Source organism: Aquila chrysaetos, chromosome 11, assembly GCF_900496995.4.
Source record: "Aquila chrysaetos chrysaetos chromosome 11, bAquChr1.4, whole genome shotgun sequence".
NCBI classification, from domain to species: domain Eukaryota; kingdom Metazoa; phylum Chordata; class Aves; order Accipitriformes; family Accipitridae; genus Aquila; species Aquila chrysaetos.
In genome coordinates, this window is record NC_044014.1 from 5,917,276 (window position 1) to 5,944,434 (window position 27,159).

At 42.3% G+C, this 27,159-nt stretch overlaps 1 protein-coding gene across 11 annotated transcripts in view; it reads left to right on the forward strand.

Moving 5' to 3' along the window:
* FGFR2 (fibroblast growth factor receptor 2) overlaps window positions 1-27,159 on the forward strand; it is an 86,518-nt gene that overhangs the window by 17,105 nt on the left and 42,254 nt on the right. For 6 of the 11 annotated variants that reach the window (XM_030030287.1, XM_030030289.1, XM_030030285.2 and 3 more), the window contains exons 3-6: window positions 3,266-3,532; window positions 4,210-4,284; window positions 11,529-11,698; window positions 18,600-18,723. In XM_030030287.1, coding sequence (XP_029886147.1) covers window positions 3,266-3,532; window positions 4,210-4,284; window positions 11,529-11,698; window positions 18,600-18,723 — 636 coding nt within the window. The remainder of the gene's footprint in view (window positions 1-3,265; window positions 3,533-4,209; window positions 4,285-11,528; window positions 11,699-18,599; window positions 18,724-27,159) is intronic. The other 5 variants (XM_030030292.2, XM_030030295.2, XM_030030293.2 and 2 more) reach the window with 2 other exon arrangements.

Here is a 27,159-nt window from a genome sequence, read left to right on the forward strand (position 1 = left end):
GCTGCTGAAAACGCCGGAGGATGGGTGCAAGCGAGGGCCGAGCGAACTTGCAGCGTTATTTCTCTGGTATGCTCAAAAGACGTGGAAGCGGGGAAATAATCCTGATGTCAGCCTCGGGGGAGCCATTGATTTGAGCACATGAGTTCAGAATTAGTCCCTAAACTTCAGAGCGGTGTAAAAATCCTTGTGCAGTGTCCTGGAGAGAGAGTTAACTTTGCAGCTTAGGTTGTTTATGTGCTGGTGGGAATTTTTTAACAGTTTGAACTGGTTGATTTTTGCAGTGAAGCTGTTGGGCGGACTCCTGCCTCAGAATCCCACCTGTTCTCTGTTTGCTTTTGGGCACCATTTCAAACCCACACTGGAAAAAGTTTATAGGCAAACATTATAAAAAGTGACAGTCTTAAGTGCTGCTACATTCTAGTTTGGCAACACAAAGGCTTACCTGAAATAACTCACTATTTCCAAACATGACTTCATTATTTCATGACAACACTTTGTGCTGTATCTTCCCTGATACTCTAGAGAGAAAGAAAAGGAGGAGGATAATATTTACCAAATGCTAATACCTATTTGAAACTTGTTTTTCTTCAGTATACTAGTAATTTTCCTTGTAAAAGGAATTTTCTTTTTAAATTTTGAAATAAATTACTGCTCTTGAGTTTGGATTTGGATTTGTGTTGAAAGACTCAGTGTAAATTTGGGGGTAGTAGTTTAAAAAGAGATGAAATCAAGGATGGGAGGCAGAAAATTATTTTCCTTGTAATTGTATGTGAACAACCGATCTGCCTAGGAGGACGCTGCAACCTGTGTGACCATCCTGTGCGTGTCCTGGGGCTCTTCAGCAAAAGCCTCTAATGCACTTAAAGGAGGGTTGAGTTATTTTCACCCATGGCAGCTTTTAAAAAGTTTAAACAAAGGCATTTTTAGACTCCACTACATTGTTGGCACAGTGTAAACTCTGTAAAAGAAATTTTCTTTGCAGGTAGAGCGTTACAAAGAAGTCTTAAAACTTCAAAGTAAATTAGCTAGCTGGCTTCAGCTGCCTTTTTTTTTTTTTTTTTTTTTTAATTTGACAGTGGAATCTGAATTTAAAAAAATCTCAAGCAGACTCAAATATACTCATTAATGTTGCAAAATACATGTAGAAAGCAGCCCATGCTCCTTCTGGAAATTAGATTTCTAACAGCATAGTGTAGTACTCAGTGAAACACCTGCATTGCAGATCTGTGGTTTCGTGACTGTATCAGCAAGACTGAATTAGTTTATAAGGAGTATAAAGCTGTATTGTAGCTTGCCCTAGACTTTGAGACGGAACTTTGCATGCCTTGTTATAAAATCTAAATCCAAGAATCTTTACAGTCTCCGTAACTGGTCTTGTTTAAATGGTTTTATGTACTTTTTCTGGCCATCATCTTGGTGTGACGCATATGTCAAATCTGTTGTTTGAAAAAACATGTTTGCCCTAGGGAAAAAACCAGGAGAAGCTTTGCTTGTTTTGCAAGGACCACATCCCTGGGTCTGTTCTCCCTTTCCTTTGGGCAAACTCCCACTGAACTCCCTGAAATTACATGATTCCAGGATGAGTGGGAGGAGAAATTGGGCACGCTATTTTCAAGTGCATCAGTACAACCCAATATTTAAATGCGTGAGTGTCCCACTGTGGTGGCCACTCCTGGCACTCATAGAGTCGTAGACTATGTCGAGTTGGAAGGGAGCCGTAGGGATCATCGAGTCCAACTCCCTGCTCCTCACGGGACCACCTAAAACTAAACTACTGACAGAGCTTCAGCATTTCCAAACTCCTGTCCGCAGGCCAGCTCCGATGTGATGCTTGTTTCAGACTTCTCTGTTGAAAGTGTGATACAAGAAACGACAACGCCATGCCCCGAGGACGAGGAACGCGGGTTTCAGGGTTTCGGTGTTCTTAGAAGCGAGAGTGGACACTGAGGAGTCACCTATTTTAATATTCCCTCAGTCTCCCCAACAAACAGAAAGAGGAGTGTGGTTGATTTATACGCACACGCAGTGGTGCACGGTTGGTGCGGGGAAGGATGCGTGCCGGGCTGCGCGCCGGGGAGCAGCTGCCTGCGCGATGCGACCCTCCTCGTGAGCATGAAGGCATCTTCTGTTTGCTCCTTTCCTTTATTTACCGGTCGTGCCGGCCTTGGCGAGGCCAAGAGGCTCGTGGGGAGAGGGATATTGTGGTTGTAGGGAGAAACCAGTTACAGAAGCAGTCCCTATATCTGGCACGGCTGGAGTGCGTCATAGGTGTGCCGAGCCATCCCGCTGCCCCGGGGGAGATGGTCCTGAGTGCCCAGGGCTGCGGTTCCCTTCCCTCTGCTGAGAGCCAGCCTCCGAAGGGGGTGATGAAGCTCTAGTAACGATAGGCAGATGTAGTTTTCCAAGGATGCTTTTTTGGAAAAAAGACTGTGGTTTGACATTCTTCTCGTTATTTGGTTACAAAAGGGAACCGATGGAAGAGCTATTTGGTTTTGAACTTCTGTGTACACTGTGACGTTGAAAGCTTTGCTTGTGTTCCCGGGGTTCTGCTGTATTCTGCTCAGGAGAGGCTGTGAAATAAGAAACGAGGCAAAAAAAATTAAAGGAAAAAGTTACTGTCACTGGGAGCGGAGTTGGCAGTGTAGAAGGCAAATGTAGAGACTTTGGGAAGGCTGCAGGGAGAAAAATAAAGGACATCATATATGCTGTGTAAAGGAACTCATGTTTATTAGCTTAGCTAGTGAAGGGTTTTTTTGGCCATCCTTTTCTTCCGACACAGCTCTTTTCAGTTTTTTTTTTTTGTAAAAAAGCAACTTATAAAATCAGATGGGGAAAGATAAATATTCGTTTGAATCGTAGACCCAAATGCTAAGATATAAGGCTGAATTTGTTTTTTGAACTCCTCCTGCCTCCTCCAAATTCTTTGAAGCCCTCGGGTTCAGCAGCACTCATCTCCCCAGAGTCGTCTCGCTGTGACCGGCGAGAAGGGTTGTGCCTTTGTGTGGCACTCAGGAGAAGGCATGTGCTGAGACACTGATCAACAGGGAATGAGCTTTGTTTGTGGTTAACTTGAAAATAAAGCCTATCCCATACCTGCATGTGGTTCAGTTTTACGGGACAGATTGCTGGGCTAATCTGGATGAAACTTTTTTATTGAACATAACTTGATTTCTGTGGATGAAAAGGGCCTTCACTGACTTTTGTTGGAAATTCTCTCCTTTCCCTTCTCTTTCTTCTTTTTCCTCCTTTCCTTCCACCTTCGCAGAGCCACCAACCAAATACCAAATCTCTCAGCCAGATGTATATTCAGCACTTCCAGGAGAACCGCTTGAGTTGCGCTGTCAATTGAAAGACGCCGTCATGATCAGTTGGACTAAGGATGGGGTCCCTTTGGGGCCCGACAATAGGACAGTGATTATTGGGGAGTACTTACAAATTAAGGATGCTACACCCAGAGATTCGGGCCTCTATGCTTGCACTGCTGTTAGGACCCTAGACAGTGATACTCTGTACTTCATTGTAAATGTTACAGGTGAGTTAAACGTAGGTTTTTGCATGTAGAAGCTGTAAAATGTGATATAAAGGCATATTATGATATAACGTGAAACAGTCCACTTGGGCACAGCGAGTTGAGCTGAGTTCTGTAGTTATTTCAGGTATTTTCCTCCTTGTCCTGACCCTGAAATGGACTCGGTTTGTATATACTCCTTTTACTTCATGGGATCTGTAGTGATTAACAGCTGCTGAATAGCTCTCTGTTTTATGCCACTATGACAGGATTGAATTATACAGAGTCACTGTGATGATGATAAAGCCATAGAACGAATACAAGGTTTTTTTTCCCCCTGCATCAGAAGAGGAAGAGGGGTGTCCTACATCCTTTAAGTTTAGAGATAAATTGTTCTGGAGACACTCAGTTCTGCTCAACTGAATGTCTTTAAGAAAAATAAAAATTGTAAGTAGAAAGAGATTTTTGGAGTTAGCAACCTCCCTTTGGAAACTTTGTAGCGTTTCAGGATTATTAGCTAGTTTTGTGTAGCATTTTATAAGAATAAAACACATTTTGTGGCTGGATTTTCTTTTTCCGTAGCTTCTGCACAACTAACATAACATCTGTTCTCCTTGATCGATAATCTTAAGATGTAGCATATTGGTTTATTCATCTGCAAAATAGGCTGGTTTAAAGACTTGATTATTTTTAATGTGCAGATGCTCTTTCCTCTGGGGACGATGAAGACGACAATGATGGGTCCGAGGACTTTGTGAATGACAGCAACCAGATGAGTAAGTAACAGCGAACTGCCAGAAGTCACTAGCAAGATCCACGTGGAAAATAATGTCCCGTCTTTCGCACTCCTGCCTTCAGAGCTTCTTGATTGTTAACTGCATGGGCTGTCAAATAGTGGTATCTTTGTCCTTTTCCATTTTCTGTTTCACATAGTTCATCAATTGGAAAAGAAAAAGAAAAATAAACTAATATTCTTCTAAACACGCTTTACTGGTCTGTACTTTCTTTCTCCCTTCTTGCTAGCTCTTCTGCAGTTTCCTTTCCTCTTAAATTGAAGTTCAGTCTTTGTCTGGTTTAGACTCTCACAGATGAACTAACTTTCCCTGAACCTGAGCTGAAATCTAGCAGAAGAAACAAAGATCCAGCTCACTTTGTTAAAAGGTGGTATGGAAACTTTAAAAATAAAATTAAGTTGTATAAGGCAAATCCTTCAATCCTTAATCTTGGCAGAAATCTCCCTGGGGAGAATAAGTTTGGAGACAATGAGGTTCTTTTGTCTGTAAAGGACCTCAAGGTTTGTCGCAATGAAAGCAATCCAGCACTAAACCCACATTTTATGTTACTTATGCATGATGAAAATGGGCTAAAAGAGTCTTAAACCTATCCGAATGTTAAACTTCGGTCCCTTTAGAGAATTTGGAAGGCTATTAATAGGCTCTAAATAGAGCAGTTGCTAAGAAAAAAAAAAAAAGTAAAATTCGTATTGGTTCCTTATGCCCCTATGCACTGTTGCAAAATCCCTGCGGTGACTGCTACTTTGCTATCGCTCATGCTTTGTAAAGTCAATAACAGGCAGAACACAGAAATCCTTCATGGGAGATGTCAGCTAGTTACTGAAGGCAGTAGCAAGGTAGTATATTTGCTCCTCGGCCTGATTAGTAATTGGCGGCTATACTGTATGCTTGAAACACTTGTTCAGATGATAAAGTACGAGCCTGACTTCAGCTCCCCTCGTTAGTTACTGTTGTATACGACTGCCCCTGGTCTGAAGCTGTGAAACATTAGATGCTATTTAAAATGATATAAGTTCTTAGCTGCCTGTTTGGCCCCTGCCATCTGTTAGTGTGATTAACTGGGTCTGATTCACAGGTGCAGCTTGAAGTGGCTGAGATTAAGCAGCTGGAGGCTGCTCTGACAAAGGAATGCGGTGGCAAAGATAATTGGCGAGTTTGGAAAAGGGACACTGCTTTTAAAAGAAGTTGTCTAGGCAAAACCCACCAACCCAGGCAATGTTAGCATTCCCCTGAAAAGGACTCATGGATAGAAATTCCTTTTAGGAAACATCGCTATGCCTGTTGTCACCTTAGAGCTTTATTGGTGTCGGTCAGAAAAGGGCTTGCAATCTTTTTGGTGTGTTAGCGAAGACAGTTGTGCTTCTAATCCGTGCTGATGGCTTTGGAGATTCCCTGTGAGCACAAATGGATTTTGGAAGGGCATATAGTGAGGGAAAAAAAGAAAAGGACCTGATCTCAAGGCAACTGTGCTCTGTAATGTCGTGGTAACTATTCCTGCCCTTTCACGCAACAGGGAGAGCTACCCAGTGGTGTCTTCTGTAACACTACTGATGTTCTTGTAACGTGAGCTATCGTTTTAAGCTACTCTTAATCAATCTTGATTCAGGAGCTGGTGAAAGGCCATTGACAATTTCCGTCTGCCAGGGATGGGGTGTGTACTTCAGCGGGGGTCAGTCACACTTTCCCTGCTCAAAATGAAAGATGCCTCTAGAGCGCGAACGTTTAAACACCTCGGATCGCGGGTTGAGCGCAAACTCTTGCAGCGTAGAAGGGAGGAAACTGCAAGAAGGCAGATTGCTCCTGAGCAGAGCCTTGCACAAACAAGTCCTCACGAGATTGCTCTTTACAAGGTGCCCGCAAACTGCTGGGGCTTCTTGCACGCTGCAGGCAGGCGCAGGGAGCAGCGCAGCCTTCCTCCCGACGTCTGAGCGCTCGACGGGGAGAGCTGGAACCGGGAGAGCGACGGTGGCACCGCGTCCCTGCAAGTAGTCTGTTTTCAGTGGAAAGTTGCGTCATAGTAACTCAGTTGGATTAATACAACGCTGCTGAAAGAGGGTTGTGATTTGGCAAGATCGGAGCTGCGCGAAAGTTAGGGGTGGGAATTGGTATGGTGCTTCTGCAAACCGCTGAAGCTTGCGCATCCAGCCTCTCCTAAGCCTTCCCATCGGTATCATTTGCCATTCCCCTTCTAGATTTTATAGCGTGTCCAAAAGGCCGCATCTAATTGAAGAAACTCTTGCAAGACATTGAAAAGTGAATGAGGAGTTGAGGAGTCGTCCAAGTCCTCCCTGAGCCTGCCATGTGGCAGGCAGTGGTGCGTAATGGTCAAATGCCCTTTTCTGCCTTCTCCTGCCTACATTGGGCAGAGCCTGGGGAAGTCCAGGACCTCACAAGAGTCCCCGGTTGCTTTAAGAGAAGTCTTTAAGTGTTTCCTGAACCATGGTTTGAGCTTTGCAGATCTAAAACAATTTAACTGATAATTTACATACAAATTACAGCTGCGATCATTAAGGATAAGCGATGGAAATTGGCCTGGTTATGCCTTTACCGATGGAAACAAAAGGCTATAGTCTTCAAAGGTTGTTGCTTTTTGATGAAACAATTCTGATAAAGTCCAGCTGTCCTGGCATGTTAATTATGATGTGATGAGGCAGGAAATGGCTGTAGTGCCTTCCACAGGAAACTGAACCTTGGCATTCTCATTCCTGCATATTTAAAACTAAAGCAAACCTTTTAGAGCTGTTTTATTTACGATGGTAAGTATTCTTTTAAGCTTTTTTATTTTCTTTGCCTCTGTTACAAATGTATTTTTCAGAGGCCAGGGTTTTCAGATGCAGGCAGAGAGGCTGTTGAGGAAATCTAGTGTAATTTTCAAGGCTGCCCAGAAAATACAACTGCTCTTGAAGTCAGCGGAGGCTGTAAGTGGCTCCGTAGCTGTGAGGAGCAACTCGTCCTCGGGAGAGGAGGGCACTTGCACGTACATGTGTGCATTTGACCATTTGCCCTGTGTGTATTTTTAAGTAAAAGGCATGCATAGCAGATTTCACTCTGCGTTTGGTGTCCTTTTTAGCTTGACAGATATTTTAACTGTCTGAAAAAACACTGTGGTAGATTTGTTCCAGACTGCATCCTGAATAGCTTTTTATTACTTCCAGCTTTTGTTGAAGGGATTAATGCTTGTGGGGAAGGTGCAGGATTGGTTCCACCGTAAAATAGTCCCCTCTCTCCACAAAATGGCTTTGTTGGCAGCTCAGTTTTTCCCTTTGTGGCCCTAAAGAGGTGCCTTAGCTTGGTTCTGGAGGACCTGCTCCAAGGATGTTGACCTGGGACTTCTTTGACAAAGCCAAGGGCTGATCGTCATCAGTTCCTACCGGCAGAGAATAGATTGTTGGTCCTTCTTGCCTCATCCTCATCATGATTTTGAGAGGTAGCCCTAACTTAAGGGATTTCCATAATCCTGACTTGGGGCTGGCAAGGCAGCAGCTGTTGTGCTCGTTGCTCTGAGGTCCACCAACAGTAATTTATTCTGGACCCCTGGGTAGCCCTGAAGATGCTGCGATTCTGCCTTGAATTCTAGTCGGGCGACTGGAAGCTTTGTGACTTTTTTTCCTTATCACCCTTTAAACAATTTCTTCTGGGCCAAGCAATGGTAAATTGGCACCAGGAACAAAAAGTATCTAAATGTAATCCACATGCTGTTCTTTTCATGCCTTGAAGAATTTCAGAAAGGATGAAACAAGGTTCAAATTCATCAAATCCTGTAGAGTGGAAACCCACTCAAGGGAGCAGCAAAAATTGGATGTTGCCTAGAAGTGTTTTTTAATTAAAGGTCAAATACAATAGTACTGAATACCTTGGAGGGGGAGGGGGTTGATGTGGCCATTTCAGGTGCACTGTTGCCTGCTTGAGGTGCTTGTCTGGCAGGCTTGGAGTTGACTACTTTTGTATTTTTTTGTGTTAGATAAGTCCAAATAAAAATTGAGGAGTCCTGAAGTGAAGTGGTCCCCTGGGCTGCCTAATTTCAATTTCACATGCAGGAGATTTGCCTGATTAGATGTAATGTATTTGCAGTGGAGTGCAGTGTGGGTCAGCAGGATATTTTCTTCACTAATGAGAGCTCTAAAAGCAATCAGGAATTCCCACCCGTTCCCCTGCTGCTCATTACCGCTACGCGCCAGAGTCTGCCCTGTTGTTACTGTGAACTTTAACAGTGGTGCTACCTACTTCCACCTGTCCTGTTAGCATAGATGGGATGCGATGGACGCGGTCCGTAAGAGGACTCGGCGCTTGATGGTGTATACTCGTTAACTGCGTTCGTTACTGGTTTTAGTGAGTCTGGATTTGTTCCTCTCAAGACAAACAGAAATAGTAAAAGGTGCTTTTAAGTTACGATAATTCAATTTCTCTTTATAAATGCTGTGCGTTAATTGGATCAGTCGCTGTATGAAAGCACAAAATGAGGGCGAGTGTTACGGTTTGTGGGTGTTGCTGCCTTTTTTTCTTTTCCCTTAAACATCCTGAGGAGCTGCCAATATACGTTGCTACTACCTAGTGAAAAACGGTAGGATGTCTTGAAGTGTTTTCAGACGGTGTTTTCAACATGTGATGTCCGCATGTTTTTCTTCGAGCTCCCCTGTGATTCAGGAGCGTTGCAGGTTACGCTGAGGGTCGTGCGAGGGAAAGCTTTCCAAGCAGAGTCCTTTCTCCCAGCCTGAGGAGTCTCCTTTCTCCGTGGCACAGAACTGAGCTGCTTCTCTTCATTCCTGCCTGCATCCTCCCGTCCTCTTCTCTGCTCCCACCTCTTCCATAGAGCAAACTTTTTCCTCCCTGTGCATTTGTTGTATACGAGTCTTCTTGGAGCACTTCTCTTCCAGGAGCAGAGTTTTTTAAAGGGTGAGAGTTGATGGAAGGGGGGGGGTTATACGCAAGAAAACCAGAGGATGAACTGCACTACAATGCAGTAGAAACCTGGCTGCGTTGAAGGAGCCTTGTTTGGGGAACTGTTGGTGGCTGGATCCTGACCGACTCGGATGCCCTGGTCCTGGGCTGAACCCTGATGGGAGCTTCTCCCGAGGTCGGTCCATCCAGCCTGGGCCCTGCAGAGCAGCGTTGCCGTGGGCGAGCTGTGGATCCTGTGGTTCAGAGGTTGTGCTTGCCAGTAACTGCGTCCAAGGTTTTAATGCTCTAGACGTGCGAGAAGGTGCTTGTGATGGATGTGATGAGAAGTCACCGTGCCGGCTGCAAAGTTGCTGGGTTGGCGTTGCCCGTTGGGGGTCAAATCTCGGCACTCACCTCTGTCTGAGATGCCGATATAACTGGTTCGGATGGTTGACTGGCTTTGACCTGCCACGGTTTGCTTTGACTTTGTGGGAATTGTGGGTAGAGCCCGGTAGTGGTCACCTTCCTTACATTGCCTTGTGGAAGATGTTTAGTGGTCCAGAGAAAATACCCTTTTAATGTATCAGTACCAACATGTAATTCCGCCTTTGCCTGGCATACTTGTAATGTAATTTGGTCTTTGCGTGTAGTAGTTAATTCCTTTGGTTGGCTTTGTTTAAAGTCTTCTGTTGTTTTAATGTGATCCTGGTTTTAGCAAATAATGTTAACAGTGATTTTCTTTGCATCCCTAATTCACTTTAGTCCGTGTAACAATTTCTTCGTGTTGCAGTTAAATTTTCAATAGTTACCTGATTTTCTATTTTGATTACATGCACAAATTTGCTTTGCTTTTCTACTTCATTAATTTTAACACTAATTGCCACTTCGGGCAAAAAAAAAAAAAAATCACTTATCGTTCTTAGCATCATTATAAGACTTGCTTTCAGAATGTTTTCTTTATACTGGGAGAGACGTTGTTAAAGGATTTATTCCTGTATTTTCTATCCAGCTGTATTTTTATTTAAAGAGGGGGGTAGCAGGATTTCTGAGTTTGCACTGATTGTAAGAACTGCTATAAATATTTGAGGAACGGAAGAGTTTATTTATAGTGGAGTGTTAGGCTGCTAATGAAGGAAATGAAACAGGGCTGAGAGAAATAGAGTTATTTTTCTGGACCCCTCTAGTCCTAAAAATTCCACACTAATCTGATTTGCTTCAGGAAAACTCCATTGTAAAAGAAATTAATGTTTCCTACTATTAAACAGATCTAGAATCTTTAACTTTTTAAAAAAACTGTTTGGTGAGACAACTGAAGCGATGCCATGAAGATGCTGTGCAACGTAGCCAAAGTGGTCCATGGATCCAGAGCATGGGATAACCTTGTATATGGATCTATCTATCCAAATTTATTTCTGGGAGGGTAAAAACAGATGGGTAGCTGTATGTTTTGTTCTGCTGTGTTTCCTGTACTGGTACGTGACAAATGATTGCGAACCTGGACGAGAAAGGGGTTTTCCTCGTGCTCCTTGTGTGGGCACGGGCTGGGCCAGGGCACGGCAAGGAGCGAGTGGGAGCCAGGAGAGCCTTGCCAGGAGCCGGCAAAAGTGGTCACTTCAGTAAATACAGGCTGAGAGAGACACTCTCCTTTTGTGCCACGGTGTTGGGCATCACTGAACGTTTGGGCTTCGACAGGCTCACAAGAGTGGGAATTCCCTGCAGAATGATAAATGCTATTGCTGAGTTTTGCTGATCCGCATTTACTCATTTGGCTTCTTCCTCTTTGGTTAAGATTTCAGAAATATATTCCATTTGTAAATATATTTTAGTGGTTTCTATGACAGTAACAGCACAGTTCACCTTGCTGTGGCACTCTGTAAGTTTTAGCGTGCTGCCAGGCAGGTAGGTGGTTTATCCCCCTTCTAACACATGTGGAAAAGTTAAGGCTGATGCTTCCAACAGGTCTTCTGACTTGGTCTGTCCAGCTTCACAGCCAAGGTCCAAGAATTCACAGTTTACTGAGCACTCACAGTTACTCAACTTGAGGTTCAAAGTGTCTGATCACCTGAGTCTGCTGGAAACTTGGTCCCTCCGTCTTACTTGATGTACACAAAAAAAAGGATATCTGTGGTTAATTATTGGAATTTTGTCATAAATTATATACTCAAAGCTGCAGACTGAGCCATTTGCAAAACTCTGGCCAACACTTGTGACATATGATTTCCAGTCGTGTACTCCTTTTAACCCACGCTTAAAACGAATACGTGCAGTGCTTTATGTCTGTGGACGCGGCTGGAAAGGGAGCTCGGTTTCCAAGTACTGATATTTCTGGATGTATCTTTTTGAAACAGGGGCACCTTATTGGACACATACGGACAAAATGGAGAAAAGGCTACACGCAGTGCCAGCGGCGAACACCGTTAAGTTTCGTTGTCCAGCGATGGGAAACCCAACACCAACCATGCGATGGCTGAAAAATGGGAAAGAGTTTAAACAAGAGCATCGTATTGGCGGATATAAGGTAAGATCTCATGATGTGATTTTGCAATTTCTGTTCTTGACCAGAAGGCTGTAAAAAAACCCAACTTGCTGAAGTCAACAGAAAATCTTTTAATGGCCTTGGATTGAATGTAGAAGCAAAAAAAGTAATTGTTTTCTTCTGGGGAAGGGTGGGAGGTTTCTTTGGCGGTTACTGAGCACTAATTCTGTAATTTTTTTTTTTTTTTTTAAACTCAAATTCAAGCTTGTACCATAGCAGTGCAACTAAGGATTATTTATAGAGATTTATTTGGAAAAGACTGACTTTGCAAAGCAGAGTAAGATTATTTGCTCTATTCGTTTTCAGCTGCATTGTTAAAAACATGACCATCCACTCCGGTGATTGTAAGCAGTTTAATAAAGGAAGGGTTGGAAGTCAAAAGTTATTATTTTCTATAGAGTTTATGGTCTGTGAAACTGAAATGGGAAGCAGAATTTGAGGGAAAGTAGCAGCAATTACTTACAAGGGTTTGTTTGAATTTTAAACAGCTTCAGATTAGATGTTTCATTCTAAATTGGTGGTTACTGATTAAGAGAGAGTTTTAGGGAGGCCAGCTATCTCTGTGGGTTAGCACATGGACCTTTAACCTCCCGGTATCTGCCTAGGTCAGGTCAGAAGTCAGGATTCGGTCATCTTATCCCGCTCCTCCCAGGGAATGGGAGTGCGTGACTTTGATGGCAAATTGCTGTTCGAGCACTACCCTTGCCGTCCTGCCCTGCGTTTTTGAGTGACCTTAACCTCTTCGGCGGACCTGCTGTCAGTGGCTGCCTCGTGTACCCCACGCCTCGGCAGCTTCTCTCCAAAAATGAGAAGTTTCCGAGTTAGTTACCGTGCGTCACGGTTGTAAGCCCCAGCCTAGAACTTCTGCTGAGGAGCTCAGAGCAATTTGTAATGGTAATTAAGACCGAAGTTAACTGACTCTGCCAGACGATGCAGTAAGCTCAAGACCGAGTCCTGGGGGCTGCCTCCCCCCGTACTGCGCCGCTGCCTTACCCCAGCGATTGCAGTAATTTCGGGGTGCAGCATTTTGCGATGCCCCGATGGAGCCAGGGTGTGTGTTTCTTCATGTGCTGTTGACTCAGATCCTGCTTGGTACAAAAAAAAAAAATATGTTTTCCAGTGCAGAGGAGGACAAGCCGTAGTCTCCTTTCCTCTCTAGCTAGATTTACTGTACAAAGTGTCAATTTTTCCAACATTTGTGTTAGCAGAGAGCGAAGCCCAGAAAATCTCCCCGCATGAACGCTAATTATCTAAGTAGACTTTTCCATCTATGTTTGCTTACACCATAAATTACTGTTGCTTATGAGTGTACACCTGGCAACACCTTCCGCCTTTCATAACGCTATGGAGCGTTAACGAATTGGCTACAATTCAGTGATTTTCACCTTTCTCGGAGCTTTTTTAAAAACAACAAAAAGCCAATTAAAAAAAAAAAAAAACACCCAAACTAATCCTGTCTTGGAAAATAATAGTAACTGTTTCGGTACTAACTGAGACATTATTTGAACACTTTACATCTCACGAAGGGGAAATGCAGATATCACTCTTGAAAACCGTGAAGGAAAATGTGCGTCTTGCAAGGCAGGATGGAGATACCTGATCTCTGGCTTGGGAGGGTGATCTCTGGCAGGGTAAATCAGCCCATGTGGGGCTCCGTGCTGCCACTGCTAGCCTGTGTTAGGGATCTGGGTGAGCTCATTTAGACTTGTGCCCATTAAGTGGCACAAATTAAATTTTTGCTCATGTGTATTAAACGTATACAATTTCCTAGGTATGTAGGTACTCTGGGAAGAAACCACAGATGCCTGTTTCTAAAGCCAGCTGGATAAGTGAAGTATATACCTATAATTCTAAATCATAACTTCTTACATCTTTTCAGTCTAAAGGAAAAAAACGAGGGGACACACAGCTGGGGATTTTAGACTTTCTTGTTGCTAAGAAATACGTCAAATTTTAAATGATCTGGTAGCACTTACTTATCATTGTCATTCTGCTTACCAAATCTCTATATATTCTAGATTCTGTCAGTGTTATGAATAACCATCTTTTTAAGATGGAAGCTTGTTTTCTGTGAATGGGTGTTAAAGAACGAGGCCTCCAGAGCTTCTGGAGGCTGTGTCCTCTCCTTGTTAGAGGAGCAGGATGCGGTCACTGTGGGCTTATTCAAAATTATTCCAGAATAAAGAGAGGATTGTATTTTCTTGACACCTCTATACCGACAAACTTGTAATGAAGGAATCCTTAGAAAGGACTGAGTCTTTCCGTGTTGGTCTGTGTTCAGCCAGATACCACAGCAACTCATGATAACTCTTGTACGCTAGCTTGTCTTGAATCTGGGCATTGCTATATGTAAAGCATTTCTGCTGGAGATCTTCATATTCATAATACTTTGAGCAACTAGAATAGCTGGAACCAAACTTGGCCATATCTGCTGTCACCAGTTGATGTAACGCCATCCGTCCCTTTCGGAAAAGGCAATCATCCTTTGAAGACTTTAAGAACAAAGTAAAGGGAAGGAAAATGTGAAGCTTTCCAGTAATCCTCCAGCCACCTCTCTCCTGCTGCCTTGAGCTAAGAAATCCCTTCTTTGTATTCTCTTTATCACAATCAGATAGTGACCTGTAGCACTTTGTCCCTCAGACTGGGGAATGTCTTGAGTCAATTTGCACTCAGGCAGGCTAGCAGAAGGGTGTATGTGCTAGCCAAGATAGCTTCCAGAGCGAAATTCCTCCACCATGACTAATTCTGGGTGGTGAATTTCAAAATCGAACGTTTTATGATTTCTCAAGGTATGCGCAAAGTTCCTACAGTGAGGAGAAGGGGATCAGTTATTGAATGTCTAAATCCTTTTTAGTCTTTTTTATCTGTCTCTAAAGTGATGATAGCTCTTGCTTGTGCATTTAAAGGCATTTTATAATTTCTTTGAGTGAATAATCTAAGTCCTCTATGAGACACCACAGGAGCCTTTACTTTTCTGTACACCACCCGGAAAGCAAATGTACTTCTATCAGTTGTTACTGTTTAAGTATTAACAGGTGTGTGTTTTCACATATGCATTTTGATAAGCTTCATCACTACAGATTGTCTTATACACATTTAAATTCAGCCAGGTAAATACAGAGTAAAGAAAGAGTTCTGACTCTATAGGAACTGTAAAAACCTATGGCTTTTGTATAGACATTCTGCACTTGTTCTCTCTGCCTGAGAAGTATCAGTATATGTGTGAACTGTGCTGATTTTGTGGGGAATCATATTTTGGTTTCTAATCCTTCTTTCTTTTGAAATTCATTCAAAATTGACCCCTTTTTTTGATAAGTGATAACTTTTCATGGTGTATCTGTTCACTGAAAACATGTATTTTAAAATTAAACAGAACCGTCCACAATTTTTTATATGATACTCCGAAAGCAAAATGTTTCTATGAAACACTACTTGGTCTTTCCTAAATTTCTGACCAATGTTTCTTGGCATTTTGGTACCAGTTAAGGCTTCCCACCTCCAAGGTACATCTTAAGGGTATGGTTGTATGCATTCGATATTGATAATTTAGTTTAAAAATTGAATTGTTTGGAGAGACTGTTTGGAAGAATTGGTTAAAAATTTGATGGAGAAGACGGCCGAAAAAAGCACCTCAGTAACTTGCTAGAAGTGTCCATACCTGGTCAGGAAAAAACCATGTTGAGGTTATATTTATTATCTCAATAAAGTACCATTTTTGGGTATGAAGCACAGATAAAACATGAAAATAGGTATTGCAAAGCAATTAAAAAAAAAAAAAAAGAGGGCAAAAGCAGTTATTAAACTGTGTCAACGAAGTGTCTGAATGGTCAAGCTGTGATTCGGGATGCTTGGAATGCGGTCGTTCCCTGAATTTCTCTATGTCAAGAAAAGGCGATGACAAATTGGAAGGGCTACCCTGAAGACCGGGTGATGGAGTGGGTGGGACTGGGTGGGTTTTCTCCAGGATTTTGAAAGAACTTGATATGAATTAGGGCTTCAGGGAATCAAGCAGTAGAAATAAGAGGATAATAGCTAGCAAGGAGCTAGTCAGGTTGGAGAACTGGAAAGGTTTCCTACAACTGATGAATCTCTGGCTGTGGACGCTTGTCCTTTTCTGGACCCCGTATGCCTGGTGAGGATGCTCCAGCTTTCAGCAGCTTGCTGCTGCCCTCGTGTTTTTTCCTAGTGGATTAGTTTGCATGAGCTCCCTAATACGTTCTGTCTGCCAGACGAGCTCAAGTCACCTATTTAAACAGCTTAAATGGACCCAGTTGGTATTACCCAGGGAAACTTGTAAGGGAATATTTGGAGAGCTGTAGCACCGGTGTCTTCAGTTAGAAGGGCCTTAGTCAGCAACCAGGAGGGACCTAATGGCTTTAACCTGCATTACCAGCGAGACCATCGATTTGCAACTTCAGTCACGAGGGTGGGGGTTTTGTTTTTTTTTTTTTTGTTTGTTTGCTTTTTTTTTCCCCCCAAATGAGTATCCCATCAACAAAGCTTGTACAACCAGGGTGTTGCAAGCTGCGTGGTCGCGGGGATGCGGCAGGATTGTCGCGTGTCTGGGGATGAAAGGTTCAATTTGGGAGTCTTCAACGGGAGAAGATGTCGTCGTCCCCAGCAAAGGGGAGTTTTTCTGGGCTTTGCAATGCTGCACTTGTAACCAGAAAGCACTAAGCCAACAAGCTCAATCTAGTTGAATCCAGATCCGTGACATAAATCCAGTTGTGTGATGATGTGTCATAATGCTTTGGGCCTCTACAGCAGTTGTTTAGCTTAAACTGAAAAGGCTTAAGCTGTTGTTTCGTTATAAAGATATTATCTCTTCTCATTGGAGTTACAAGAAGGGAAATTGCACAAATACTTTTTAATATTGCCATCCAGAATATCCACTTGTGGCTGTAAGTTGGTTATGTTTTCTTATTGAATGCTAAACAATTTCTTGTGTTTTCCTATCAAATTAATTACTTACAGCTTGTTACCAACTTTTATTTTGTTTTAACTTTCATGGAACCATGATCTGTTCCTCCTGTTTTGCAGTCAAATTGGTTAAAAACACTCGCTCTGATTCTGAGAAATGTGATGTAACTTGTAATGGCAGAAAGTTCAGGTCACTTTGACCAAGACACCTCAAAATAGCTCATAAAGAAGTGAAATATTCAAAACATGTAGCTGTTGTATTTGTTATTTGCCAATGGTTTATGACAGTAATTCTTCCTGACCCAAATTTCGACTTTCAAGGTTGCTTAGCAGAATAACGAGACAATAAAATAACACTGATAAACTCTTTCTAGCTTTACAAACTTGTCTCTTAGCTCTTCATAGTGTGGAAAAAAGGTCAATATATAGTTTTGACGTATACCATCGGGGTGGGGCTGGGGAGAGGAGCTGTAAGTTTGGGCTGGAGATTTTGAGGTTGTGTCACGTTTCTGTGACATTAGGTTAGCATCCATGCCCTTCGCCTGCTGCTGTAGTCTCGTCTACATTTTCTTTGTTTTTCAAAGCCCACGTGGCCAGTCGTTAGCTAACATTATTAAGCCATAACTGGACAATATTAGTAATATCTAGCTAATTACTACCTGGGGGGACTAGGAAAGCCGGGAGCCTCTTACAGAGAGGACCCTTCTTCCAAGCTTTGAAGTGAAGGCATTTTTATCTCCAGCAAGTGTGAGGGCTAAGCTCTTGGCACCGGGGATGCAGCCCTGCACAGCCTTTTCCTGCTGGACAAGGACCTACACAACAGTCAGGCACGAAGCAGGATTTCAAACCTATAGCTGTAATGATCTTTTAAGAATGTATAGTTACTGGAAGAGTCACTGAATGGTCCATAAATTTTTCTGGTATACTGCACTGAATTACTACTTTCCATTTGGCTGATTAAAATGACTGTACCAGATTGTATTTTTAGTCCATTTGCTAAAATACGTACTTTGCAATTTAAAAGTTGTACATTACAGCTACATAATGTTAAGATCTTTGAGCGCTTTGTCAAAAGTGTAATGCTAAAACAAGGGATTAGTGGATAGCCAGCAAAAGGTGATTTTGGGAGCCAACTTATGATGCAGGAAATATATATGTGTACCGGATGACTCTATATCCTTCCAGTATTGGGCTGGATCCTATTTTCTGCAAGACCAATGCCAACGCTCATTTTGAGTTCAATTGGGAACAGAATCAGCACTTCCAATACATTCTTATCCGAGAAGGATTGTATGAAATAAATGTATATCCTTATGCTCTGTTTCCGTGAGGATTTTCTTCAGGCATTTTCCTTGAGGCAGCATCTTCGTTTCTTTCTTGTGGTACCCCAGAGGAGCAAGAGGTGCAGCCGCTCTGTGTGTCTGTGGGAGGGATCCCAAACGTTGCCCTTCTCTACTTTGTTTCTCCAAAACACGGGCTGTGTAATTGAGCTATTAGAGAAAGACGGAGACTTGGATGTTAGGGGATCATATCCATCCCGTATTGCTGGTGGGTAGTTAATATTATCAGATGATTGTTTGGAGACAGATGGGAAATATCCTGAGGGTGTGAATTTGCTTTAGAGTGGATTGAGAGGTAAAGCCTGGTAAGACAACTGCCGCTAATTGGTGCCATCCTCGTAAGCCTGGTAGGATTGAGTGTGCACCGACGTCTGCAGCGCTGAGATTGGGGACGAGGTAAATTTATAGCAGAATGCGTGAAGGCTTTCACTGCTGCAGCCGTGCTGTACCGGATCAGGCATACATAAAGTATTTCAGTGTCCAGAACTGTCAAAACAAGCACGGAAGAGGCTTTTAAATGTGGATTACAAAAGGTTAACTATTCGGGAAACAGTTCTTTTGGAGGGGGAGAGAGTGAAACTATGCTAGTGAAGTTCCCAGCCTCTCTGGTTACAACCCGACAGGTCCGCAACCAGCACTGGAGTCTCATCATGGAGAGCGTGGTCCCGTCTGACAAAGGAAATTATACGTGCATAGTGGAAAACCAGTACGGATCCATCAATCACACGTACCATCTCGACGTTGTTGGTAAGTAAAACTCTGTCACGTGAAAGACAATGTTTTTAATTATTGAGTTTCTCTATGAAAACATTTAGAACTCAGCTGATACATTTTGCATTGATTTTGAAGATGATTTCACAGTAGTCTAAAGATGAGATTTCACTACATAACCAATTGCTACATAACTTTATATATTCATCTGTCTCACTCGTGTCTGTAGGACTAATCTATCCAGGCCTTGGCAAAGGTGTAATACCCACGTGTGCAAGTGGATTCTTGTTGCTGTGATACACCTACAAGCTTACCATGACGACCAAATAATAAATACTGATGTAATTTTAATCATTAGTATTGAAATTGAATTATTACTTGTACAATTATACTAACACAAATTTTAATAACTGCAGTTATGAAAACTGTCAAGTGATCCTCTAGGTTGCTGTTACGATAGCTGAAACAATTACTATTATTATTTTTTTTTTTTTTTTTTTTTTTTTAAAAAATTAGATATTGACTTTGGTAAAGCTAGTGCAGATCTGGAGCTTCAGGAAAGGTACTTTGCATTCACAGCAGTGTAACAGAAGGTCCAACCATAGCCTGTTGTGTGGGCTCTGAGCAGTCCCTGAAACACAGATGACAAAAATGGTGAAGCGTTTTACCTGAGGACAAATTGTAAAAAGCTGTGTGAATTCCTACTAGTAGCAAAGCTGTGATTCAGCAGGACTATTAAGCACATGCTTAATAATGTTAACTTAATAATACCAAAATCCTGTTGACTTTAATAAGGCTTACACGTATTTATTTAAGTGCTTAGCTAAATTAGGGCTTGAAATCTCAGGAACCAGTTCTATTCACCCCTACTCTTGCTGATTAGCCTGGATGTGTGTGAGCAGTTTTATTGACTCTGAAGGCATTGCTGTCCAAAAGTAATGTTTGACTGTTACAGTAGGACCTGCTGGTAGTACCTTTGGGGATCTGAGCTGCAGTTTCTGAAATATGTCTTGAGTGGGCTTTGCTCTCTCCAGGCTTGTGAGGCGATCGGAGCGTCAAAAGCTCTGTGAATAAAACTTCTGATCAATCAGTATTGAAAGCAAAAATGAATTTGATGATTGTCAGCTGGTTTTGGCTGGTGACTGACAGCCCAACCTATCTTCTGTGGAGAATCTTACTGTGAGTTTGGGTTTGTATGACCAAAACAGTGACAAAATTTTCACTTCCCTCTTTCCTGATTAATTTTTACATGAACAAAAATGCATCCGTCGCATTGTTTCGGATGGTCTTTAAAAGTAGTGCCTTATTTTGTCTGGGACCACTTAAACCTGCAGAAACCCCCAAATCCAAAAGAAAACAAGAACCAGCTTCTCAGGCAGCAAGAAATGAAAACATTCCCCGTGAAAATGCCAGCGAGAGCTAACCTTCATGGAGCAGAGGAGGAAAAAGATAATTTTGTGATGGGGATGCTGTCAGGCTGAAGCCTTACCACAAGCCCCAATGTGTTTTAAGTCTTCAAAGCCACTCTGTGAACCACCCAACTCACCTGTACTTGGTTGTAGGTAGTCAACACTGAAAGCAGTGAGGATTTTTTTTTTTTTTTTTTTTGCTGTGGCAATATTTTGTCATCCTCGGTAGAGTGAGCTATGGGTGTTGTTGAGGTGAACCGAGCGACTGGCAAAGCCATTTTCGTCTGAACGCTGGTTTAAACAAAGTTTATGGAGAGTGCAGCAGCAATGGCTGCCAGAGACGGCAGTCAATTGTGTTCTGCGTGTGTCTGTCCTCTGCTGACCACCTTGTCGGAGGACGTGGGCTGCTCGCATGGGCTTGCCAGGAACAAGGCTCAATTTACACAGCCTGGCCCAGGAAGAATGTAAGGAGATGATGAGTTATGGGATTCTTGGAGGTTTTTTGGGTTGGGTTTTTTTTTTCTTAATCCTTTAGGGAGCCTAGATTGACTCAACTTTGGTTTTGCTTAAAAGTCTTTTTTAGTAGGCTACACGGAAGGAAAAAGCCAGTTTTGCAATATGGGGAGTTTTCCTCGCTGAAACAAAACTGGTTAAAAATTCCCCTTCCCTTCTCTGTCCCCTGCTTCTTTTCCTCATTACCACCCCAGTCCCAGTCTGGCATGTTTCGTGTTGACTGTAAATTTCTTCACCCATTTTTCTAGCAAATGTGTTCGTGGATGATGCGGTCACTTGAGCAAATATTTGTCAGAAGGCCTCTCACCTCCTCTCCCCCTTTGAGCCTTTTGAATGCCTTACATTGAGGAATATTATGCAGAAGTTTATTTTTCCTGGCAGTAAATTATAGTGACCTGCATGAATGAATGGAATGGTAATAAGGATTATGTCATTTATTTAAATGTCTATTCCTTTCCTATAGAGAGGCAGAAAAGTAAATAATGAGGTTTTTCAAAAGTGACTAGTGACTTGGGGTGCTGCGTACCCAGCTGATGGCACCCAAAGGAGCCCTGATTTTCCCTGGGCAGATATTCAGCATTTTCTGATGCTTGGGCCCTGTGAGATATGAAACCAGAAGTCCAAAGGTGACTTTTGCAAGTCACGACCTGCATTTTGGAGTTCTGCGTACTTAATAGTTTTACTTCCTTTTTGCATTTAATTTGATCAGTTAAAGGGTCTATTTGTTAGTTTACTTTGAAAGCATACGTATGGGAATGCGCACCCGAAGATACCAGTGTTGAATTTACTGTGCATCTCTCAAGAGATACGGCATTGGGACTTTAATGTAAAAAGAGGACTGATGTTAGAGAGCTCAGCCATTTCTGTGTTGCTGAAAGCTTGTAATAATTGTGGAGGTTGGGCATAAAATTGCTGAAGCAGTAAATTAAGGCTGGCCAGAAGGGGAAATGCTGACCGTTTTTCTAGTTAAGACAGTTCTACAGAAATTAATTTTGTGGTTTTTTTTTTCTGTTTTCATATGAATTTTCAGTTCCCACGGGGCTGTGGAGGGTTATGGATGTTTGTTTAGAAGCAATTGCATATGTAGACCGCATCTTTCAAACTTCAGGTTGTATTTTTAGGTCAAGTTGTGTGTGCAAAACTGTTAGTTGAAAGCCTCTGAAATTGCTTTTCCTATATGGTTTAACTGGTTCCAGAGTTGATTAAGTGTAAGTAATAGCAAATGGTATTAAACACAGTAACGTATTACACTAACATGAGCATCTGACTATATGGTGTAATGTAGAGAACCCTCTGATTATGTCACAGATTTGGGAGGTATCCCAGCAAAAATCCTGCCAAATAATGACACAGTGCTAGTTAGGAATATCCAGTATTACTTGATGCCAATAACTTTCCAAACCTTGAATTCTTTTGACAATTAAAAGCCTGGAGCCAGCAGGGCTGAGTAGTTTTCAGTCAGAATGTAGGTGTGAAGTATTCTCGTTTTTACCTTGTAATTACTTGCAAGAACCCTCTTAAAATAGTCAACTCAGCTCAGATGGTCTCATTCAAATTTACAAACCTGGCAAAACCATTGCACTGAATTTTTTACAATGGGAGTAGAAAATACTGAAGAAAAAAGCAGCAAGTCATTGGCAGCCTCTCTATATTGCGCAGGATACTTGTGCACATTGGCAGTGTTAGTGGGGAATTGTCCATTTGAGTTGGCCAGGATGTTCTGTGTTGGACAAAGTTATTCTTTAAATGTTCGGGACACCCCAATCGACTGCCTTTTCCTCTCTCCTCCTCCTCCATTTCAAAACAAGGACTTAAGCAGGCTGCTTTGCTCAGGGATACAAATGTGTTAGATTGCGGTAGCGGCAAATGGTGGCGATACAAAACTCTGTGAGGATCCCGTGAAAGGGAGACGGGTTGATTTTAGCTTTTTATTGGAGTACTACCCAGAGGCTTCAATTAATATCGGATACTTATTGTCCAAGGCAATGTGCCAGCGCGCGGTAATTGCTTACAACCGAAATGCGGAGAGGCCGGGAGAAGGAAATGTCACTGTCCATTTTATAGATGAAAAACCGAGCTGTGGAGTGATGAAATTTCTTGCCCTGGGTCACACAGGAAGCTGGTGGCAGAGCCAAAAAGTAAAGCTGGTACTTGAATCCTAATCCAGTACCTTAATTAAAAGAATGTTCTTTCCCTTGTACAGTTTAGCCCATCAGCTGTTTTTCTACATGCAGCTGAAGTGCCTTTCTCTTCTTTTGTATTTAACAGTAGGTAGAAACTTGCATTTTTATAGTAAGCTTACTAATAGACTAACTCCATTCTCATTAAACATATATAAAGTCATGCAGTCTTAAGGGAGAATGAATGAAAACGATGTGGTTTTCACTTATGAGTTGTATTGTAGTGAATCCGGGTTGTAGGAAGCAACGTGGGAATGCAGCCACTGAGACTTGTATATAATTAGATCACTCTTGGATTGCAATTATCGCTAGAGTACAATTTCAGCAGCGGCAGTTCTGTTTAAACATGGAAGTAACTAATTGAATTTATATTTTAACGGCAAAAAAAAAGGTTAGTCTTTGAACAGTCCTAGTGCAGGTAGCCATTTCTGTCCTATTTAAAGTCATCATCCAGGGAAACAAAAGATGGTTTGGTTTCAGATGAAGTTTGGCACATTACCTCATTTACTGGGTTTTATAAGCAGCTGCTACAGCAAGACACATCTTCCAAGAATGTATAAGAAGACCCCGCTGTTTACTAAAAAAAGGCACATAACTTGTCACAAATATATTTTTTTTAAAAAGTCCTTTTGCAGCCAGTTTAGCTGTACTTTGACCAGTTTCTAATTTGCCTAATAGCTATGCTTTTGGTTCTCATTGCTGAGGAGTTAACTCCAGAGGTGGCAGAGTACCACGCAGTTGTTCCTTAACAGTATTCGTATTTTCATATGAAAGCAGCGTGAGAATAACTTCTCATCCAGGAAGCATTTTAAATGACTCTTAGTTTAAAGCTCGTGCCCCAGAAATCTCATGTATGAGTGGTTTTACTGACAAGTATGCAGAAAAACGCTTTTATTTTGAACTCTGGGAGGTTTTAGAGGGTTTTATGATGAATTTTAGTCTTGCTTTTTACAGGGCATTATTAAAAAAAAATCTGATTAAAATGGAATCAACTTTTTGCTATTGGTACTTCACTGTTTAGATTTTCCTTAGTTTAGGCAGAATACAAAACTTTGCCTTCGTTTCTAGTCAGCTTTATTTTTGGATTTTCATGTGCTCTCAGAGTCCCTAGCTGCAAACATGGCACAGACACATAGATTATTTTTTTTAAGACATGTTTCCATTTTGTCATTCCCTAATTCCTAAAAACATATGCACTGCTATTTACTTTTTGCCGAGGCTTGTTTTGTCAAAATAAAGTTCAGAATTAGTTTGACTTAACTATAGTATGTTCCTTAATTTCCAAAGAATTATTTTTAGGATTCAGGTTACATACGAAAAAGGAACTGACACCAACTAAATACATGCCTTGGACATTGCATCAGTAATGTCTGGCAGGAGTTAAGTGTAGGTATTAGGACCAAGCCTAAACTTGCATTTCTGGCAGATGTGCTTGTAGTTGTTGACTGGCTCTTTACCTGGACAAGCTTTGGCTTGATGTCTTCACCCAAGTGCTTGCGGCATGGGACGTGATGAGACAGGGGCTGGAAGCATGAAGGAATCCACGCTGATGCTTGCCCTCAGGTATTTGGTTAGGCCGCGAGGGAAGAAGATTTTTTTTTAATGTACTGATAAGCCCGAGCGTGGACTTTACACCTGGCGCTAGGCTTTCGGCAAGGTGTGTGCATCCGAGAAGAAATTACGCAAATTGTTTAGTGCTGGAGGCTGTGCGGTTCTCTCCTGAAAACAAAGACCACAGTGTGATGGTTCAGCTAAGGGAAAACGAAAGCTTGTGTTCTCCCCACCGCCCCTTTCTTAATAAGGTAAAAATATTCCAACCCCCTAGTTTTATAGCGTTAAAGCTTCTGATTTCATTGGAGTAGTCTGGCTAAATTACATTTTATGGACAAATACTAGTGTCATTACTTCATCTGCTGGGTGAACAGTGAATTTGTCATGTTTGGAATGCTTCCTGCAGAGTCTGCTGGGGGAGGACTGGTCTCCCTGTCCCACTTTCTGTCTTATTACAGCCCCAAGGCAGGTATTTCTCTTTCTTTTGATGAATGATGAACAGGATATTGTTTCAGCTCTGCTATTATCATTTTTAATCATGCCTTCTAATTTGTGCAGTATCCTAGTCGTGGAAATGCAAGTAGGAATTTGCAGGACTTGTCTGAAGATGCTAACAAGGCTGTTGCCTTGTTAAATGTGCAGTTGGCACGTGTCAAAAGCCACGTCTGTGCCTAATAAGAGGGACTTTTTGACCTGATCCAGTCGTTTCTAACAATTTTGTTACTGAAAAAAATGGCAGTGTTAATTGGCAGTAGATTGGTAAAGTTACATCCTCTTAAAAATAAATAAATAAATAAAAGCTTAAGTTATCACAAATATAGAAAAGTCACAAATGAACTGTGATACAGACTGGATGAATGGATCATATTAAAGGCAAACACAAGGTTATTAATCATGTCTCCCTTATTAATGAGGAGTTTGCACCTGCATTTCTTCATGTTGTCCCCGAGCGTGGGAGGAGATGCAGAGGTGGGACAGCCCCGTGGCTGCAATGGGGTGGCTGCCCGTGGTGGGCGAGATGAATCCTGACTGAGACCACCATGCTGGCGGTTTTGGGGATTAAACTAGGATTAGGAGAGCTGTAGCAGAGGTGGAAGTGATGGAGATGGCACTCGAGCGGTGGGCATGGGGGGTTGTGTGTGACTGTAATGAGCTGAGGCTGGGGGAGGTCAGGACTGGGAAGAGAAAAGAGTGAGAGGGTGTGAGGAGTCTTCCCAGAGGCTTGCAACGCGGGAGAGAAAAAACTTTGAGGGATGGTATCGGGGTAGAGATAGGTAAGAGGGTGAGAGATCTGGTACTACCAAAGTGTGGACAAATCAGTAAAATGTGAAATTCTGTGGCTATTAAAAAAAAAAAAAAAAGGTTGCACTTACAACCGTCATGTTGGTATCCTCTCCTCTTGCTGCACTACGAACTGCTGTGTGACTTGAAATGCAGAGGTGGCTTTGTTTTACAGGTTTTCAGGATTTTAAGTCATCAGGTCATCTTTGGATTACTAACGTTCCCATGGTGCAGCTTCAACAGCAGTTGTTCCATTTAAACATAAAAAGCCACATTAAAAATCATAGTTTGTTAAGCACTTTTGACTATTGAACGGCTCTGTAAATGTAAAATATTAAGATTATTTTTTCAGGTTGCTCTTTAAAAGGTTGCATGAATATGTTGAAATTTCTGACTGTTCATGAAAGAAAAACACTGATACTGTCAGAACTTGAGCTGAGTGAAGAACTCAGCGTGACGGTGTATTAGTTGGAATAAAGTTAGTCTTCACCATTTTTACAAGATGATTGTGAAAGTCTAACATTATATCTACTTTTAGGGATTTTTAATCACTGTCACAAATGAGGTAATCAAAACAGTTGCTCTTAAGTTGTTCATGTATTCTGCATGTACAAGTGATTGTACATGTATTGGTTAGTGTTTATATCTGCAGCATTGTTTCTGCTATTAGATTGGATTATGTGCATTACTGAGCAACAGAATTTCATTTCAGCAGTTGGTTTCAAATGTACGTTTCCTTTGATATCTGTGCTAAAGCACTACCTAGAGTGTGAAACCCACTTCTGTCTACATTTGAATGAGTATTCAAAAAAAAAAAACCAACCAAAACTTCCGCCCTCTGCCACTCTTCAAGTGCAATTTTCTCAGAAAGCAGTTCTGGCACCTGGTGCTCAGCCAGAGGCTGGTGATGGTGCTGCTGGTTCTGGGCTTCGTAGGAAGCTGGTCGTTCGGAGTGTACGCTGAGAGGCAGGAAAATGTGGGTGCAGAAGAGAGGTCAAGAACTGTAGAAAGTAACAGAGAAGAACTTTCTTGTTTCGCAGCACAAAGTTCACGTCCAAGCGTGGCCAGCCTAAGCGCTTGCTATGAACGCTGTTGCATCTTGCAAACTTCACCTGGATTTACCTGAATTACTAGAAATATAATGAGAAATGTGTATAATCAGGGTCTTCCCAAGAGCAGTCGTCTTCAGCATCCATTCCAACGTTTAGAACAGGTCACGGATTCTGTGTTGCAGACTTGAGTGATCGTGATGGAGGGACATCTCCCCTCCTCACGTGGGACCACAAGATGGCAAACTTCGTCACCAGGGAAGGGGAGCCCAAAGGCTGAGTGAGGTCCAACACCGACGTGGCTTGAGGCTAAGCCAGGATGGTCCAGCAGAGAGCATTGAAACTCTGGGTGCTGGAGCTTCTCTCCTGCCCCGAGAGCCTGCACGCCGGGTAGGGTCAGTCAGCCAGCAGGTTGGCCGTGTCTAGCTGGGGAAGGGGGAATACTGCGGTCCTTCCGATAATTTCACACCTGCGTTGCTCAATAGAGCA